This window comes from Thermobia domestica, chromosome 7 (genome assembly GCF_964235325.1).
Source record: "Thermobia domestica chromosome 7, izTheDome1.hap1.1, whole genome shotgun sequence".
Taxonomy (NCBI): domain Eukaryota; kingdom Metazoa; phylum Arthropoda; class Insecta; order Zygentoma; family Lepismatidae; genus Thermobia; species Thermobia domestica.
The window spans coordinates 237,546,353-237,565,015 of NC_137460.1; the positions used below are offsets into that span (position 1 = coordinate 237,546,353).

Here is an 18,663-nt window from a genome sequence, read left to right on the forward strand (position 1 = left end):
ACTCGCTGGATCCCGCACGAACACATCGATGAACAGAAAAGGACGCGAGTGGATTGGAGCTGTGAAATGTTGGATAGATTCGACGGAGAGCGGTCAAAAATTTTATCATCACGGGTGACGGAAGATAAAAAATACCAGTACGATGCAGAAACGAAGCAGCAAGTATTAGTTTGGGTCTTCTCAGGTGCAGATTTGCCCCCTCTCCAAAAATGAAGAAAAAACGAAGCGTTGCGAAGAAAATAATTTGCTCTTTCTTCTCACTCAGAGGCTCTATTGTGACAGTTTTGTTGGTAGAACAGAAAACAGTAACAACAAGATGGTACGTGACAAAATACTTTCCCAAATCATTTGAAGCGGTGAGGATGAAACGTCCAAAGTCAAGACTGCGCGGCCTCCTCTTCCACCATGACAATGCATCTGGACACACCGCTGGACAAACAACGGCGTTTCTGACTGAATCAAGAATGAAAACTTTGTCCAATCCTTTACAGTCCTGATTTCGCACCATGTGACTTTTTTTTTCACAATGAAAGAAAACATTCGCGACCATCGATCTGTCACCGGAAAGTGCTGCGGCTACTTATGAGTAACATCTGACAACCATCCTTAAAGAAATATGTCGTTCGATATTTCAAAAATGGTTTCAGAGGATGGAACTTTACATACAATGTAATGGAGAATACTTCAAGAAGATGTGAAAGTTTGGACACTGTATTTCATTTTTCTAACTTTCATTCTCAAAACATTCAAAGTGACCCTTGTATCCAATTAAATATTAGCTCAAACCAAAATCATTTTCTACAAACCGTAATTTAACTTCCGTTAGCAATGGTTGACACATTTTGTAAAGTATCACCCACTGTTGCACATATAGGTAATTTTTCTGTAATTTAATTCGCATTCTACATAAAATTTCCTTTGAATTGATGCAGTAGCGTAGCCAGGATGTGTGTTTGGGAGGGGGCCAAGTGCTGTTATAGGTACATATAGAAAAATTTCAAACAAGTTGAGTCGATTTTGAGTTTAACGTCCCGTTTAGCAGCGAGGCTATATGAGACGTGGACCTACTGATTAACGTGGAATCCGAACCACATCAGCTCCCGCCGGGAATCGAACCCGGTCTCCCACGCCAAAGGCGCGTAATCTAACCGCTTAGCCACGGAGGAGTTCAAATTACAAACAAAAAATATATAAACATAAAAATGTATAAAAAATTACAAACATCAAAGTACATTGTCGGACCTCTTTGGGGGAGCTCTTCCCCTCCTTCCCTACGCCACTGAATTGATGTATATTTCATTGTATGTTTACGCTTACTCATGTAGAAACTTCCTTGTGAGCGCAAAAATTACATGGAGTTGTTATTAATTTTTGCATTACTATATATGTCCGGATTAGAGCCACTAGAAGAAAAATAAGAAGCATAGCACAATTTTTTTAAGTGTGTTTATTCGAAATACCGGTAAGCTCAATTTGAAGCAAGACACTGCTAACCATTTATTTCCAACTTTTTCATGGATTTGAAAAAACTCTTCTACAGGAATTGTTTTCAGCTGCTCGGTCACAGCTTTCTGAATCTCCTTGATGGTATCGGAATTTTTACCCTTCAGTTGCAACTTCACCTTGGGGAAGAGAATCAGGTGGAGAGAGATCTGGAGATTAAGGGGAATGGTGCAAGGTTACGATTAATTTTTGAGCCAGAAATTGTTTAGTTGTTGTTTCCGAATGAGCAGGATGTTCGGTTAAAATTCGTAAAACCACAGTTTCCGGTACATTGAGTGTATATGCTACTACCCGAGATGTCATTTTTCGATCTTCTTTGATCATTTTGCCGTCGTCGGAGATATTGTCATCGGTTCAGGTTGTTGTGGGCGGACCACTGAGCTCGTCATCCTTCACTAATCTTCTCGAAATTGTTTGCACCATTCAAAAACGGTTGTTCGCCTTAATGCTGCATCATTATAAGCTTTGTGAATCATTTTTAGCGTGTCTGTTTCAAAGATATCGGCTTTACAGCAGAATTTAATCGCCACACATTGTTCGTTGTTTTCATCCATTTCATCTTTCACACAGCCTAACAACAGTATGAATCACGCCTTTCTTCTAAACTACTCCAATTACACTAAAGCCAATTTACACTCTTATTAAGTAAGGCTAATATTACGTAATTCAATCGCTGCCCTACAAATAGCATTGGTAGGAAAGCGGAAAAAAATCAGCCCGTGAACTTATTAACTACATTGTGTAGATCCTTGAAATTTTGTACAAATATTTTCCTTGCACTTTAAGTTGTAAAGTCAGGATTTTTCGAAATACGACCTTCAAAGGAGATAAAGGATTTCTTCAGCTTTTGTTAGATATCCGATGTGTTAGGTGTAGAACCTTCAAATTTTGTGTAAGTGTCCTGCTTTCACCATACACTTTATATAAGATACTCCTTTGCGAAATACGGTCCCTAAGGCGGAATAACGGGCCTTCAATTATTTTTCACCATTGGCCAGATATAAGCAAATATTAGATATAGCGTTTTGAAATTTGTATATATATCTTTACACTTTATGCTGTAGATAAGGCAATATTTTGCAAAATGCACCCCTATCAGGGGATACGAAGGCTTCAATGATTGTTCGCTAGATCTCCGAAACTATTAAGTGTGAAATCTTGAAATTTTGTATACATGTTTTTCTTACATTCTAAGCTGTAAATAAGACTTTTTTTTTTAATGTGGCCACATTGGAGTAAAGGGAAACTTGATTTTTTTTATTTATTTTTATTATTATTATTATTATTATTATTATTATTTTTTTTTTTTTTTTTTTTTTTTTTTTGTCGTTGTCCAGATCTCAGCAACTATTAAATCTAGAACTTAGAACTTAGAACTTTGGTATATGAATATTTCCCATGCACTCTGGGAAATAAGGAAGGTTTACAGGTCAAAAGGGGGTCTTGAACATTTTCTTGACTTTTACTAGATCTTCGGAACTCTTGGGCACAAGAATTTGAAATTTTGTACAAATGTTTTCCTTGAATCTTGGCCGAGAGTGATGTAGAGTATAACGAAATGGCACTCTTACAGGGAAGAGGGCCTTAAATCTTTTCTTCAATTTCTATCAACCCTTTGAAACCCTTGGGCGTAGACAGTAGCGTAACGAAAGAATGTCGCCCCTCGCAGGATTATTTTTGGGCCCCCCTTCCAATGCCCATTTACTTCCCACTATATTATGTCCCTGTAGAAGACAATGGTTAATAAATCCACGGAATATAATAAAATTACAATTAAAGTTAATACTCACCGAAAAAGGCAAAAATTATTTTCCCTGAACCTTCGAGTGTTAAGATGATTTTTTAAACTGATGTTGCTAGAATGGATGAATTGTCACTCAGAGCATATTTTCCTTTTCTACAGTAAATAATGTTCAGGGAAATGGATATTCCGTATTCAGCTCACTTTTTGTATCCTATAGTTCTTCACATTTGCTTCGCGGTGGGCTCCCAAACCCTCAGGGCCTTCCCGCACTGCTGACCCTGCGGGCCCCTCAGTTACGCCACTCGGCATAGAACTTGAAATGCACAAATTGGCTAATTGAATCCGCGGCTGAGAATAGGAAAGAGTTTTACAAAGAGTACGCTTAAAGTGGGGATGCAGGTTTGGAATGTTTTCCGCTGTTCACCAGATCTCCAAAACAATTGGGCGTACGTAATTCAAATTTTCTAAAATAATTTAAATCAGACTCTAGAGCACGGATAAAACAGAAATTTTTAAAATTCGAGATTTAAGAGGGTGTAAAAGAGGGATAAATTATTCTTGACGTAGGAAGTTGAAATTTTCTAAGACGGAGTTTTTAGTAATTATACTTCGAGGCGTACATAGGTTCATTTAAAAGATTCACGTTATTATTATGAATTTCTTTTGAAACGTTCAGCATATTTGTATATGATATATAAAGGTGCATACATAATATTAATATATCATACAACAAGACAATTTAGCTAATTACCGACACTGAAAAAAAAAAAAAAAACTTAAGGCTGAATTTTGAAACATATAGATTGAGGGACATAAATTTTCAGTGGGGTCTAACAATTTTCACGACACAGAGAAAATCTTCGGATGTAAGAAAGCGATTTTACAAAGCAACTTTGACACACTAGGCGCATTTAACAATATATATTTCATGATGACGGTAATTGACTAAAAATATGCCTAACGGTTTCTGTGGGTTTAGTGAATGCACTATTTCCAAATGCGAGAAAATGACTTGACTCGGTCTTGACACAGTGAAAAGTTATTGAGTGAGCACTAGTGAGCATAATTTCAGCAAAATTAAACTTGCATTAACCAGTATTTAAAACATGAAAAATGTTGTATGTAGGTTTCAAATATTTTCCATAAATCTTATTCTTCCTTGGGAAGAACGGGCATTCTGCTGGCTATACAATAGAAATATAACGTCAGTGGCGGCTTTAGAGAAAAAACTGAGGGGGGGGGGGAGTAGCTCTCAACTTTGCATGTTATATGTAGGGAACGGAACTTCATGTGCTAAAAAAAAAAAAAAAAAAACTCAGAAATATTTATTTATTTATTTATGTGCTACAACTTTTGAAAATATGTGATAAAACTAGAAAAATATGTGACAAAAATAAAAATATTTCGCAACAGAAACTTAAATATTACGTGTATTGTGAACATCTTAAATTCAGTTTTAAAATGCTTACCTTCTAGCGAGCTATTTTTTGGAAGCATTGCAGTGGACCACCATAGTTTTCTCCAAGTTCTCCATTGTAAATTTGTGACAATTATCCCTAAAAAACATCTTATATTGCGATAAAGATCGCTCCACATCACAAGAAACAATTCTCGCATATTTGAAACACGAAATTTCACTAACACTGAAATTGACATCTTTCTTCACCACTTCCCCTTCCAAAACGCGCGCAATTTTACACAATGTTTAAAAACCACAATGTTTCTTTCAAAAATGTCTGTAAATTTGGACATTAGGACTTGTCCGTTACCTCCAGGAAGTTCTTTCAGTTTCGTTTCTACTATGCGGATTTCACCCACTGAAGCTGACAGTGTGTTCGATGACGATTCAAGCTTTTCTATACAACGAAAAAGAAAGGACAGGTTTGTTGAAATGAATGCTAACTCGAGTTTTACGGAGCGATCTTTTAACAGTTCTTGGAGAATTTCTATGGACGATGCTTCGTCTTTGTCGAGATAACTTACGACAGATACGCATTGTTCAAAGTTCTGGGACTCAACGGCGTCCAACCAAGGGCTCCATCACGTAACTCTAGGAGCGGGTGGAAGAGGAATCCCAGGACATTTTTGATTAAAAATGTCTATTCGTTTAGGTGACTTGACAAAAGCTTTCTTTCCATTTGAAACCAGTTTATCGACCTTGGGATAAAGAAATCTCATTTTTTTACACATTCTGTGCAACGCAACGCATTTTGGGGTAGCTAAAGGCAAGACCTACTGCAGCTCTTTTCATGTAAGCTGCAGCATTTGTAACAAGAAGAACATTGTCAAATTTTATGCCTTCTGGCCACAAGTTGATTTGCTTCGTTGAAAAGCCTTGCTATCGTTACATGTGTGGCAGCAGATAGCTCTTTACACACTAGCAAATAATTTTTCATCAACACAGTTTCGTCACCATTACTTAGGACTCCTACAATCACGTTTCCCACTTTTTTACCACTGGAGTCTGTAGTTTCGTCCCTACATACTCAAAATTTTGATGCGCAGATTCCGAGCGAATATGTTGTAAAGTTTGCTCGTAACACCTGTGCAGACAAGTTTTTCGCAATGTTGATTCGCCAGGCGGTTCGAAGTTCGTATATTTCACGAGAAACTTTCGTAATTCAGGATTCTTTAATTTGAACAGTGGAATATCTTTGGATACAAAAGCTCTGCACAAATCCATTGAGAAAGCGGACAATTTTGACGGTTCACCAGAACTAGACGCAATTGGTTGACCATAAATGCCTGTCTTGCTCAAACGTGAAGTGGCAGCAATATGCTTCCTGCTCTCCAAATGCTGCGTAATTTGTGAACGTTGGTCAGCCGCGACAGATTTACCACACGGTTGGCAAAATAGCACTTTGCCACCAGTAGAAAATACAGGCATCTGTACATCTTTATATTCGTCCGAGAACGCTGCAAACGAGCTGAAACACTTGCCTTCATTTTAGGAATTTTGCAGTAAGAAAACACACACATTGCTGAAGCACCACTCAGAACACAATAAACGAAAAGACACGTAGTGGATTCAAAGTCCTGCAATGTTGTAACTGGCTTGTGGCTCGGTAGAGTTCCCTCAACAGGACCTTACATGTAGATTAAAGTAAGACGCCAGAAGTCTGCCATTCAACGTGCTCAAAGACAAAACAAACCTGACACACTCAATATGAAAGAGGTGTGGGAAAATGAGCAGTTTTTCTTTCGAAGATTTCGACGTAGCAGGCCTCAATGAGTGATTTTATGTTTTTAAAACGAAAATTCTTAAAATATGTATTTACATACGGAAAAAAAGGAAAATATGTTTTTTTACGTAAAATAAAATTTGCAGTGGTAACATAAAAGGATGTGATCAGCATTTTGGCAGAAGAAAGGGCCTCTATCTCACTGCAGAAAAAACATTTATTTAAATAAAGTTCCGTTCCCTAGTTATATGCTGCCCTGCTGTCCACAGTGGTGCTATTCTAATCTTTTAACAACCGGTTCTCTCCCTGTCTCCCTCGCTATATATAGTATTGGTCATGACAAGCAATCGACCGAGATATCGATGAAAAGCCACTTTATTTTGTACACACTGTTTCGAATGTACATATCTTGTTCTCCAGAGTGGATTTCTTCTAGGTGATTGCACGAACTTTTTGATACCCTCTCGAAGGTACAACTCTATTTCTATAGATTATTTAACTATCCAATTCAACAATGAAATCAGGATTCGATATTTATTACTATAACATTACATTCCTTTTAAAAAAAGGAAAAATCATTATTTGTTTTGATATATTCATTCTTAATTTATAATTCATTTCACATTTAATTGTCTTTATATCGTATTACTTCATATTCCATTATCATCACGTAGCAATAAATACCCACTTTCACCTTTTGAAAATATATCTAAAGCATTCTCTCATCGTTGTAAACAAACTTAATCCTGGATCAGTATACGTGTGAGCGCGGCACTCATTTGCGGGGAAACTCGTTCAGTTCTCATATATTACTAACACCAGCATTGTGAAATTATTTCTAGGTCATTTGTACTTTACATGGTCAGGGGATGTAGCTACTGTGGAGACACACCTGGTCAGTTGAAGTTCAAGCATTGTCAAAAAAGTAACATGTGAATGTGAGCTTGGCGCTCAGAAGTATCTCAACGGCGATAATATATTTTTTTTTCTAGACTCATACTTTGTTATTCTTTTAACACTTGTGTAATTTTGCACTTTCGTGTGATACGAGAAATCGAAAGGAAATCCTAGCTGGCTAGATAGAGTCAGTGAAGTTTAATGTGTGTGATTTTCAACAGGTTTAAGTACTGTGCTTAAACTACGATTACTACATGTAATTGCACCTTAGTGAGTAATTATTCTGTTTTCCTCTATGTAACAGCAAAGAATTTCTTAGCATTATTTACATATTCACTGTATTTAACTACAAAAAGTCTAATTTTTGATAGAGTCAAAACCATTTGGTCAATATAACGCAAGTAATATTTTCTATAACATTAAAACTACTTGCATTGGTAACATTTAAAAACTATGTTTTTAAATATGAATCAGACTATAATTAATGCCGAAAACAATTATTTGGCTTTATCAAACAAAAATGTTGGACTACCGTACGTTTCGGTGACTAATTTGTTTGAGAGAATATGAGCTGCTAAGTTAATATAAAAATATTTGAAAAATTAAGTGACTTTTTGAGATTTTACGTATATGGTAACATCATTTCTTATAATTAAAATATTGTAGAATAATATAGTTAAAATACGCTTTTCTTGCATTATTAATTTCTTGCATTCTCATATGTTTCTGTAAATACCACGGTTGACAGAAGGTAACAACAATGCCAAAGACTAAAGAAAAACAGATGTGAGCGCGGCGTTTATTTATTTATTTATTCATTCATTCATTAAGTTTCATACAGCACAAAGCCAATTGGCTGAAACTGATCAATATAAAAATATAATATCATAGAAAGAAAAAACAAGCAAGCAAAAAAGAGAATAAAAAATAACTAACAAAACAAATACCAAAAAAGAAGGTTCACCTCTCAATATACAATATTCTCTTCAGTTGAGTTCTGAAGTTCCGTTCAGAAGTAAAAATGTTAAGATCTGTTGAGACAGTATTGTAATCGTGCGCTAGTCTTTAAAACAAGGAGCGCTTAACAACTGATAACCTAGGTGTCTCGTAAGCTAGCAAATTAAGGGAGCGAGCTCGCTGCGGCGGAACCCGAAACTTAATCTGGGATAGTAAGAACTCCGAGTTAATTTTACCATTAATAATTTTATGTAAATAAAGCAAATCAGCAGCACGGCGTTGTTTGTCAGGGGTACATAGTTTCATAGACCAGATAGGAGAACAATATTCAATAGTGGGAACAACATATGACTTATAGAACAAATTTAAGGAATTACAATTTTCTATGCAACTGAAGCGATAAAGGAGTCCAGTTTTCTCATTGCAGCACAAGGTATTGTGCTTATATGATCCGCAAAAGTAAGTTTACTGTCAATGATAACACCAAGTCTCTGAAAGAGGTGACAGGATTTATGTTCTTATGACCAATTTTGTAAATGTGATTTATAGATTCCTTTTTTAGAGAAATCGTTAAGAGAAGCACATTTTTTAATGTTTAAGCTAAGTTTCCAAGAGTTACACCAGTTAAGAAGAACTGAAGCATCACATTGAAGAGCAAGAGCACCGTACCCTGATTGAACTTGTCTGTAGAGTTTGCAATTATCCGCAAATACAAGATTATTTTTAACTGCGCGCCTAACTTGTAAGGCTTTTAACTTCTAGGGATTATCTACAAAAATAGAATCAGTTCAACGCATAAAAGGGGCTTTGCAATCTAACCTCGACAGTTTGTAATAGTTAACAATCCTTGACAGTTTGTAATAGTTAACAATGTGTGATATGATCACATAAAGTAATAGTGGCTTTTCTTCTTTATCACATTTGTTACATTATTAAAAGTTGATTCGTGATATTCTCATTGAAGATACAGAATTACAATTAGATGCACGGTCCTACTTCTTTACTTGCTCTGAAAATTGAAGACAGCGCATCTTTTAAAATGATTGACGCTAAACAAAACTACTAAGAGTTTAGGGTCACATACAGATAAATGTTTTACACTGACCTTTGTATTTGTACAAACTAAATAATATTTCATGAGATGCTATCAAATAAGTCTACTTACTTCTAAGAGCTGCCTTAAATACAGACACTATTTTCCTCCAGAGATTATCTGGATTAATTTCCACCCATCCAAGTTTCGGATAAATGAGCTCAATCTGAAACAATAAACCAGCATCAAAATCACCAACACAATAATACTAAAAATAATGTTTTGTTTTACATTGTGAAACTTTGATAGACTTCCCAAATGGACAGAATACCGAAACCGGAAGTAACAAATTTACACATCCCAGTTTCAACAGATGAAATTTTCATTTTTCTTAGTTTTTGCAATATGGAAACCAGAAATGATTATAGATAATATGAACTAAGATGGAACGTACACTTGGGATCCTTTATTGAAATCAGAAATGGGAATCTCTACCACTTACTACACAGCAAAAAAAGAGGTGTTAAAACAACTCAAAATGACTACCACGATAGCGTGTTACTTGTGTTTTATTTCAGCACCAAAGACATTGCCTTGAGAGCATACCATAAATAAGTAGTAACTGGCAGGGAGAATTTGCATTCGCTTTTATTCTTTGCTATGAACAAAGCTTTAGGCGGTATATTTGGCATTTATACCAAGTAACGAATAGCCTACTATGTTTTCTGCACTCGGTCATGAAAATAGTTTTCTAAGCCTATGAATTGTTTGACAACATTCACATGAGTAGCAGTGCTGTCGTCTGTTCTTCTTATGTGCTACGAACTTAGTGCAATTATATGTTGCTCGTTACCTTTTAGTGCAAAAATACGTAGTTCGTTACTTGGTGTCATTGCAGCACTAAAAAGTAACGAATAACGCATTATTGCATTAGGTTTCTAGCATATAAGAACAACAGCTGACAACACTGATACTCGTGTAAATGATGCCAGACAATTCATAGGCTTACAAAACTATTTTCGTGGCAGATTACAGAAAACATAGAACGTTATTGACATGTTACAACATATATTTATATATGTTCTGTTGTTAGTCATGCACAAAATAGTCCTGTGGTCTGAGGCACCAGGTTCGAGTCAAAACAACTGCTAGTTAACAGATTGAATTCCTCTGAAGTTCATTTTCTCCTTCGTCTCCTTGCGTGTTTGTATGTCCCTATGTTTTTCAATTTAAATTTAATTTCTCTGGACTACTGTTTCTACATAACACTTTAGTATTTTATCACGACCGAAATCAGTATTTCGTCATTATTACAACACTGAAATCGTAAAAGTGAGCAGTTTGCTAAATACTCCTCAAGTCAAGTCTTTTTTTCCTCTTACTTAACTGTGATGTCTTAGAGTAGTGGCTTAAGCGTTAGTTTCGCAAGTTGTGGATCCTGGGTTCGATTCCGGCTGAGTTAATTAACGATTTTTTTAATCATTTGTAATATTGATACTTCGGATGGCATGCAAAATATTCAATTTCTCTCGGTCTTACAGTTGAGGTGACTTTCTTCACTGCATATGCTATAGAAAGGTGAAATACCAACAACACCTCTACAAAATTATATCAGTCGTACTAAATATGATTCGTATTGTTTGGGAACGTAACGTGTTTAGCAAACAATTGTTGAATACATAAGGCGCATCCTTAGTATGGGTCAAAAATATGACTGATCAAGAACAAACGTTATTGTTTCCTAGCAATTGTGGAATTGTTCCTAATTTTCTGCATCTTTTACTACTACTACTGCTAGAAATAATAATCTTTTTAAACAATTCGCCACTTCCAATACGTACTATATATCCGTTCAACCACAGTTTGTAAATCAGAACAATTCTTTACTATATTTGTATGTATATTTTGTTAAAATATCAATATAACCCATAAATAATCCTAATTCTTTTATTCAACAAATATCGTGATGAAGACAACAAATACTACACATTTTATTATGACGAACTCCGTCTTTAAGCGGTTAGCGTACGCGCCTTTAGCGCGGGAGACCCGGGTTCGATTCCCGAAGGCAGCTAATGTGATTCGAATTCCACGTTAATCAGTAGGTCCCGTCTCATATAGCCTCGCTGCTGAAAGGGATGTTAAACTCAAGATCAACTCAACATTTTATTATGATCATGACTATAACCTTACTATCATCATCAGTATTCTGCCACATTGCCAAGTGCTTACAGAAAAAACACTCTTTCTCCATTCATGTCTATTCTCAGCCTTAGTTTTTGCTAAGGTATCAGAATTTTCGATCTTCATATTGTCCAGGAGCTTACACATTCTTCTTCTCCTCTCTCTCTCCTTTAAAAAACTAATTCTTCCAAAGTACCTCTTATAAAGCAACTTATCGCTACACAGTGTCCCCGTCAATTTCTATCCTTTTTGTTATCAACTTCAATATTCTTCATTCTTCATAGATTCTTCTCAGAATTTCTTTATTTCTTATTTTCTCTTTACAGCTGATTTTTCCATCCTTCTCCATATCTACATCACGAACTTTACTATAATGGATATAATTATGATTGTAGTAAAAAAAAAAAAAAAAAAAAAAAAAGCACAATAATAAGAGTATGAATGTTCTGGTCTATGTTATAGCATTGGATGGAAGATTCAGAGCCCGTTCTTGTAGCCATTTTTTTCAGAGTCGGGATTTATTAAATATGACGTGATAACTGTTACCGTGAATATTTATCTTTTATTTGATTAATGGCATTTATTGCATTAATAAATGGCATTAACGGCATTCACAATAGCAAAAGGATATGTTTGGTGTGGGGCGTGTTTTACCCTTCCTGTGGGGCTTGTTTCATCCTATTAGTTCTCACCTTCCCTGAAACAAGCTATTTCAAAATCGACTCCCCTGGTTTGTATATCATACAATATTTACAACTTACAGAAAAGTAAATGTTATTGTTTCGTTTGTTAACACATGACCTCCCCAGAGAAGTAACATTTCGATTCTATAAGGTTGCTTACTACAACGGTTTAATAATATATATATGCCCCACTTAATTTTCTTGAGTTCTTCAATTTCCTCTGTCTCTCTTCAAGAAAGAGAATGTGGGACTGGCCTGGGATTTCTTTTACTGGCAGCCGTTCTTTACTGACTGAATATCGCATAATCAGTTTATGTTTTTAAAGTTTGTCTCAAATTTTTTATTCTCATGTTACGCCACAGCAGAGATTTATTGTTTCTTACTTGTGGCAAATTATCACATGTTTTAAAAAATCATATCGGATGATTATTTATGAAAAAGCGAAAAAGGATAGGGAAATTCTTCATAAAGCTGGGAGCACAACTCTTCGTTTCACAGTAAGTAATGGAAATGAAATCTGTAAGTTTAACGTCCCACGGTTATGCCGGTTAGGCCATAGGAGACGGTGGTAATGAGTGAAATGGTGGAATGAAGGAAGTGGGAGGAAACGGGAGAACCCCGAGAAAACCCACGAGCACGGTGTTTGTCCACCACAAAATCCACACGTCGCGACAATAAGTAATGGATATCTATATTCGCGATAATAAAGAAAATAAAGTTGCCTTCATTGTAGTGAGTGTACTTTATCTAAAATATATATTTTATATATATATATATATATATATATTAATTATATATATATATTTTATATATATATATAATAAAATTTATATATATATATATATATTTTAATTTGACAGTATTTTGTGATTAATTGGTTATCAAATATATTTGCAGTAGAAATGTATTTTATCAGATATAAAATTAGTTCGATGCATACATTTCTAATTACCGGTGCATGCTTATTTGCATTTATTTCAGTCTAATTTTACACCCATCGAAGTGTCACTGATTATTGTAGAGATTATCAACCAAGAAGGCTTATAAGTATTTGTTTTGGTATTAAAAGTTTAAAAAATGCAATATAGGCAATAAACACCAATTTTAACACTAGAGCAAAAAATCTGAAATTTACATGTGTAACAAATATTACATTTTTAATTATTTCATCATATTCTCATGTTTAAAAAAAAATAAACATCTGAGACCGAGTTTTGAACCCTCGATCTTCAAGTTTCAGAAGTTGTTTACGAGAACTCAGTGTCTCACTATGCTCGGCTAACCGTCTGCACAAATACTTTTTGCAGCTAGTGTCTATATAAAGAACAAAGGAAAAAGGCAATTCCGTCTGTACAGATTTGTGGGAATTGTAATGGAGCTAGGATTACATTTTTGGACTTAGTCTCTGAAAGGGATTCTAGGTTTTTGTCAACAGAAGTGTACCACAGCAAAAATAATCATATATAGGAAGATGATTCTTTCTTTACATTTTTCTTCAATCCATAATGATAACCATAGGATTTACATATATTCGAAGTTCTATTAGATCAAGGGTAGTATAGTTCTGCGACCGGAACCACCGAAACATCACCGAAGTCCGTTCACTTTTTTTTTTCTTTTTTTTTTTTCAAAATATATTTTTTTTTTAATGGGAGTGTTCAGAAGGTTACGAGTTGTCTTTAACCAGTGAAGTGTACTATCAAGAGATTATATGTGAATATTATTGGGTGGGCATTTTGCTATAGGCAATCATTTAGTTTGTTCTCAAGGAAAGGCACGAAATTTCAATAAAGAAAAAAACAATAAAGCGTACATTAGGAGCTTACCCTTCTATGTAGCCAGCGATGTTGGAATCTCGAGATTTTATCAAGAATCATTAGAAGTGCATTTTACAGGTTTCAGTCTACTTAGTGCAGCAATTTAGAGCTGCATAAAAAAAAAAAAAAATCGAAAATTTTATCTAGATTAAATTGATATACGTTCGTAATTCTTTTTTACGACCGCGTTTGTTCCAAATATAGAACCTTCAGATACACAATCATAACAGAACGAATTTCAGTTTTCTAGAACTAGATTAATTTCTTAAAATTATAAAACTAATATATGAAATAAATGCCCTCTGTTAACGTGACCCTTCCCTCATTTTCGTTTGATAAATAATATGGGCAAAATTTAGAGAAGCTACGTTCATACATACAGTATCCCGAAATCTCTGGACACTTAGTTGTAATCAAAAATATCCTACGGTTTCCTAGGTAAAATCAACTCGATCCAGAAAACTGAAAATCACAACCTTGTAGCCATTATGCATCAAATCAACAAATTATGTCTACGAAGTTTTATAAGATATACAAAATTTCAACAAGAACAGCAGATACAAATTACGCTTTGTTCTAAATTATTTTTATATCTATTACTACTATACTAGAAGTTCCTCATATGATCGTTTTACGCATCTAAGTATTTCACTGACATGTTTCAGAGCGTATTTTCTTAGATTAATCCAAATAACGAAACAATGCGAATGGAATCAACACCAAACGAATGACTTAATGCAACGTATCACTTGATGCGTACTGGAGGTTCTTATTTTACACATTCTTGTCCAAGTAATGCCAGTTTAATTGAGTATGAGACAATGTTTATGATGGAATACCCATTCCCATTGATTATTCCTATGCATATTAAACAATTTATTAATTGAAAATTCAGTATTGAACTGTTAATTACTTATTATTATTATTATTATTATTATTATTATTATTATTATTATTATTATTATTATTATTAAGTATTCTGCGTTTTGACAGGTCCTGGGACTAATGAGGATTTTTTTTTTTTTTTTTGAAAATTGCCAAAAGTAAATATTTTTAATTTTAAGGGGTCTAAAGGGAGATGAAGAAATCCCCGTGTTATTTAAATAGCGTTTTCTTGGGACACATAATCTTATCTTTTAGATAGTTGAAATAGGAAAAGAAACTTGAAATTCGGTGGACTTGTGGGTTTAAGAGATGCGAGGCTGTTGGCCGAGCAAAGGCGGGGGTGGAGCCCAAAGATGGAAAAATTCAGGAAATATCAAGAGGAAATACACGAAATTCACTGTTGATGAAAAGATTGATACGTAAGAGATGCAAGGCCGTAGGCCGAGCAAACGCAGGGTCTGGGGGCGGAGTCCCCAGCTAGTCAAAGGCTACTATACTATATAAAACGTAACCTATCTTGTAATTTTGTTATGTTTCTGTTGGTTTAGTTTTTCGTAATATTTTTGTTTAGGTATTCTTGTGAGGCTGGGTGTGACATATAGAGATCACCTTCATTAGAGATGAGAACGTTTCGCTTAGCTCGGTAAGATTTTTCTTCAGAGGCAGTCTTGACTGCCCGTTTCAGTGATGTTTGCTTTGGTTTTGCTACTAACACCAAGATAAACCAACAATTGTTCAAACTTCCAAACATATTTTAATTAAATCATTGAGTTGCTTGATGACGATTATGGAAAAATATGTCAACAATTATGAGAAAAGAATATTTAACGTTAGGAAAAAAAAAAAAAGAAAATTGTTGCAACAATATTCTTCTATAACCATAGCAACATTTCATTCATTCCTTTCTATTTTCTTAATTACTCACATAATACACTTTCTTCAAATTTCCTTATTTCTTCATCATCACTTTTTCTCTACACACACATTAGCATCCTCTATTTCACCATCTCTGTCCTTCTCTTTTTATTTTTTTAAAATACAAATTCTTTGGTAGAGGGTCACAGCAAAACCTTTGAGATTGAAAGAATACTAAGGGGTTTGTGTCGTGAAATACTAAAGAATTTGCTAGAGTTCTTTTCATCCTTCATCTCATCATCAACAACTAGCAAGTTACTTGATAAAGTATCGCAGCAAAACTTTTGGTATTAAAGGAATTCCAAAGGGTTTGCTAACTGAAATACCAACGAATTTGCTAGAATCTGGTTCTCCGGCGTAAGATTGTATGGTGCATATGATCTTACGTTCTTCTCCAGTCAAAAGTAGGCCCTCACAGACGGTGGAGACCTTGAAGAGGTTGTGGGGCTTTAAACCAACATCTGCCTGCACCAAACTTCTAAATTTGTTTCGAACAATATATAATAATTTGCTGTTTTCTTTTCAGGTGTACAAAGGTGTCCAGAGACCTTGTAACCACACCATGAGTTATGGACATTATAAGAATTAAAGGCGATAAACTTATATTGAAAACCGGAAGTATATACTAACTTGAAAGTTAGGAGATGAAATCAGAATTTCGTGAGAAGTGTGCTGAACAAGGCAAATATGCTAATATCTACTCCAGATTTTTCAAAGAAGCAGAATATTAAAAATCAACCGACATACACAAATCAGAAGAATACACTGACTTATTCAAAACATTTAAAAGCTCCTCCAACATATTTATCTACAATTCACAGTACTCTTAACTGCATAGAATGAAATGTTTTCAAGATCTCACTTTCGGAATGGAGAAAAACTTAACTTTAGACATTCTCTTTAAATATAAAAAGTGTAGTTCGAAAATATGGCAATACATAAACTTAAAATAATAATAATAAAGAAACGCAATTGAACAAATCTGACAGTATATGGGACATGCATCAAAGATTTCCCCTGACCTACTTGTACTTATTGTAGAATAATGAAATTTTACAGTTGTACTGATACAAATCTCTTTAAGTTATGAGGAATATTCCATTTTTAACTCCTAATATCTTCTGTGTCACAGGCACCAAACTGAACGAAAGTGTGAAGGAGGGTCCAATTGAATCCGGAGCGGTGATCAAGTTTCTAAAATTGAGAGGTCACACATCAAAGGAAACATTTGAGGGGTTAAAAGGACCTTATGAAAAGGAAGCCCCATCATAGGATGTGAATCACTGGCATTTTCAATTTCGTCAAGTTTCCGTAGAAACGGCTCCCATTACAGGCGACCTCAGCCCACCATTAATGAAAACACCATTGGACAAGAAGATAATACTATTGAACAAAAGGAACTTGCCATCTTGAAGGATAGCCGCTTAAACATTCGCCAACTAGCTGAAGATGACAAGATAACTGTGGGGTATGTGGAAGAAATAATCCATGCGCATTTGTGGTGGACAAACGCCGTGCTCGTGGGTTTTCTCGGGGTTCTCCCGTTTCCTCCCACTTTCTTCATTCCACCATTTCACTCATTTTTCATTATCACCGTCTCCTTTAGCCTAACCGGCATAACCGTGGGACGTTAAACTTAAAGATTTTTTCCATGCGCATTTGCAAATCTATGTCTGCCTAATGGATTCTCTGGCTACTGACACTTTTTCAAAATTACAAACGAGTCACTTTCTCCCAAGAACTTTTGACTCTGTACTACGAAACCCAGAAGGACTTTTTCTGACAGATTAATAAATCAGGATGAAACGTGGGTCTATCATTATGACCCAGAAACGAAGATTTAGTCAAAGCAATGGAACCATACTTAGTCACCAACTCCAAAGAAAGCTTGTATCTAACAATCACCGGGCAAGGTCATGCTGAAAATTGTTTGAGACCAGCATGAAGTAGTGATGATTGTTTCTTGCCAAGGGGTACCATAATTATAGAGACATACTATTCTTTATTGCTGCAGAAATTAAGGGATTCTATTAAAATCAAAAGGCGTAGAACGCTGACCAAAGGTGCCCATATCCTTCAAGACAACGCTCCAATTTAAACTCGTATGTCGCCCAGACAGACGCATGATCCTGCAGGAATGAAATCCTTCCTCATTTTCCCCACTTTCCTGACCTTGCATCATCTGACTTTCATCTTCCTTATCATGAAGTCATTTTTGAAGGGAAAGCATTTCAATTACGATGAAACGTTGATTTCTGCGGTTGAGTAAGGATTCTGGAATTATCTACGGACTTCTACAAACAAGGTTTCCACAAGTGCATAATGCAATTGGAACAGTGTGTGAACATTGGAGAGAAGGACTAATGCCTGTACCAAATTTCGTTTAGTCCAGTCAACGGTAAGTGGATCAGAGGACATCATTAATAAAGACCCCACGTATGTACAGAGTGGCGCAGGAAAACTGGAAAATTTCAATGAATGTAAACTACACGAATAAAAACAGGAAAAATGCATTTAAAGTCGGAAATACACTACCGGGTATGCCACTTAAACTGGCATTAAGTATCGTAGTTACATGTGACTTTATTTCTTGACGACAACATCGGAATGATGTGTTCCGGAAACCTCTAGACTGCTCGGCATATCATGTTTCGAGAAATGCAAGCGATTTCTTCTTCAGTCCTCCGTCTCAGTTCAGCGATGATTACAGGACATGTGCCTCCCACTTTGTCTGTCAGATACCATTACAGGAAAAGGCTGTGCTCAGTGAGCTCAGGGAATCTGGGAGCCCATGGAGTATCACCGTTCTTGTCAAATGCTTTTAAAGTGAACACACCTTGCACACAACTCCAATGTTCTGTCA

The 18,663-nt window shown here is 35.4% G+C and overlaps 1 protein-coding gene across 4 annotated transcripts in view; it reads right to left on the bottom strand.

Moving 5' to 3' along the window:
- The window catches only part of LOC145690776 (glycerol kinase 5-like), a 156,066-nt gene that overhangs the window by 130,752 nt on the left and 6,651 nt on the right, over positions 1–18,663 (bottom strand). For all 4 annotated transcript variants that reach the window (XM_081766026.1, XM_081766027.1, XM_081766024.1 and 1 more), the window contains exon 3: positions 9,449–9,542. In XM_081766026.1, coding sequence (XP_081622152.1) covers positions 9,449–9,542 — 94 coding nt within the window. The remainder of the gene's footprint in view (positions 1–9,448; positions 9,543–18,663) is intronic.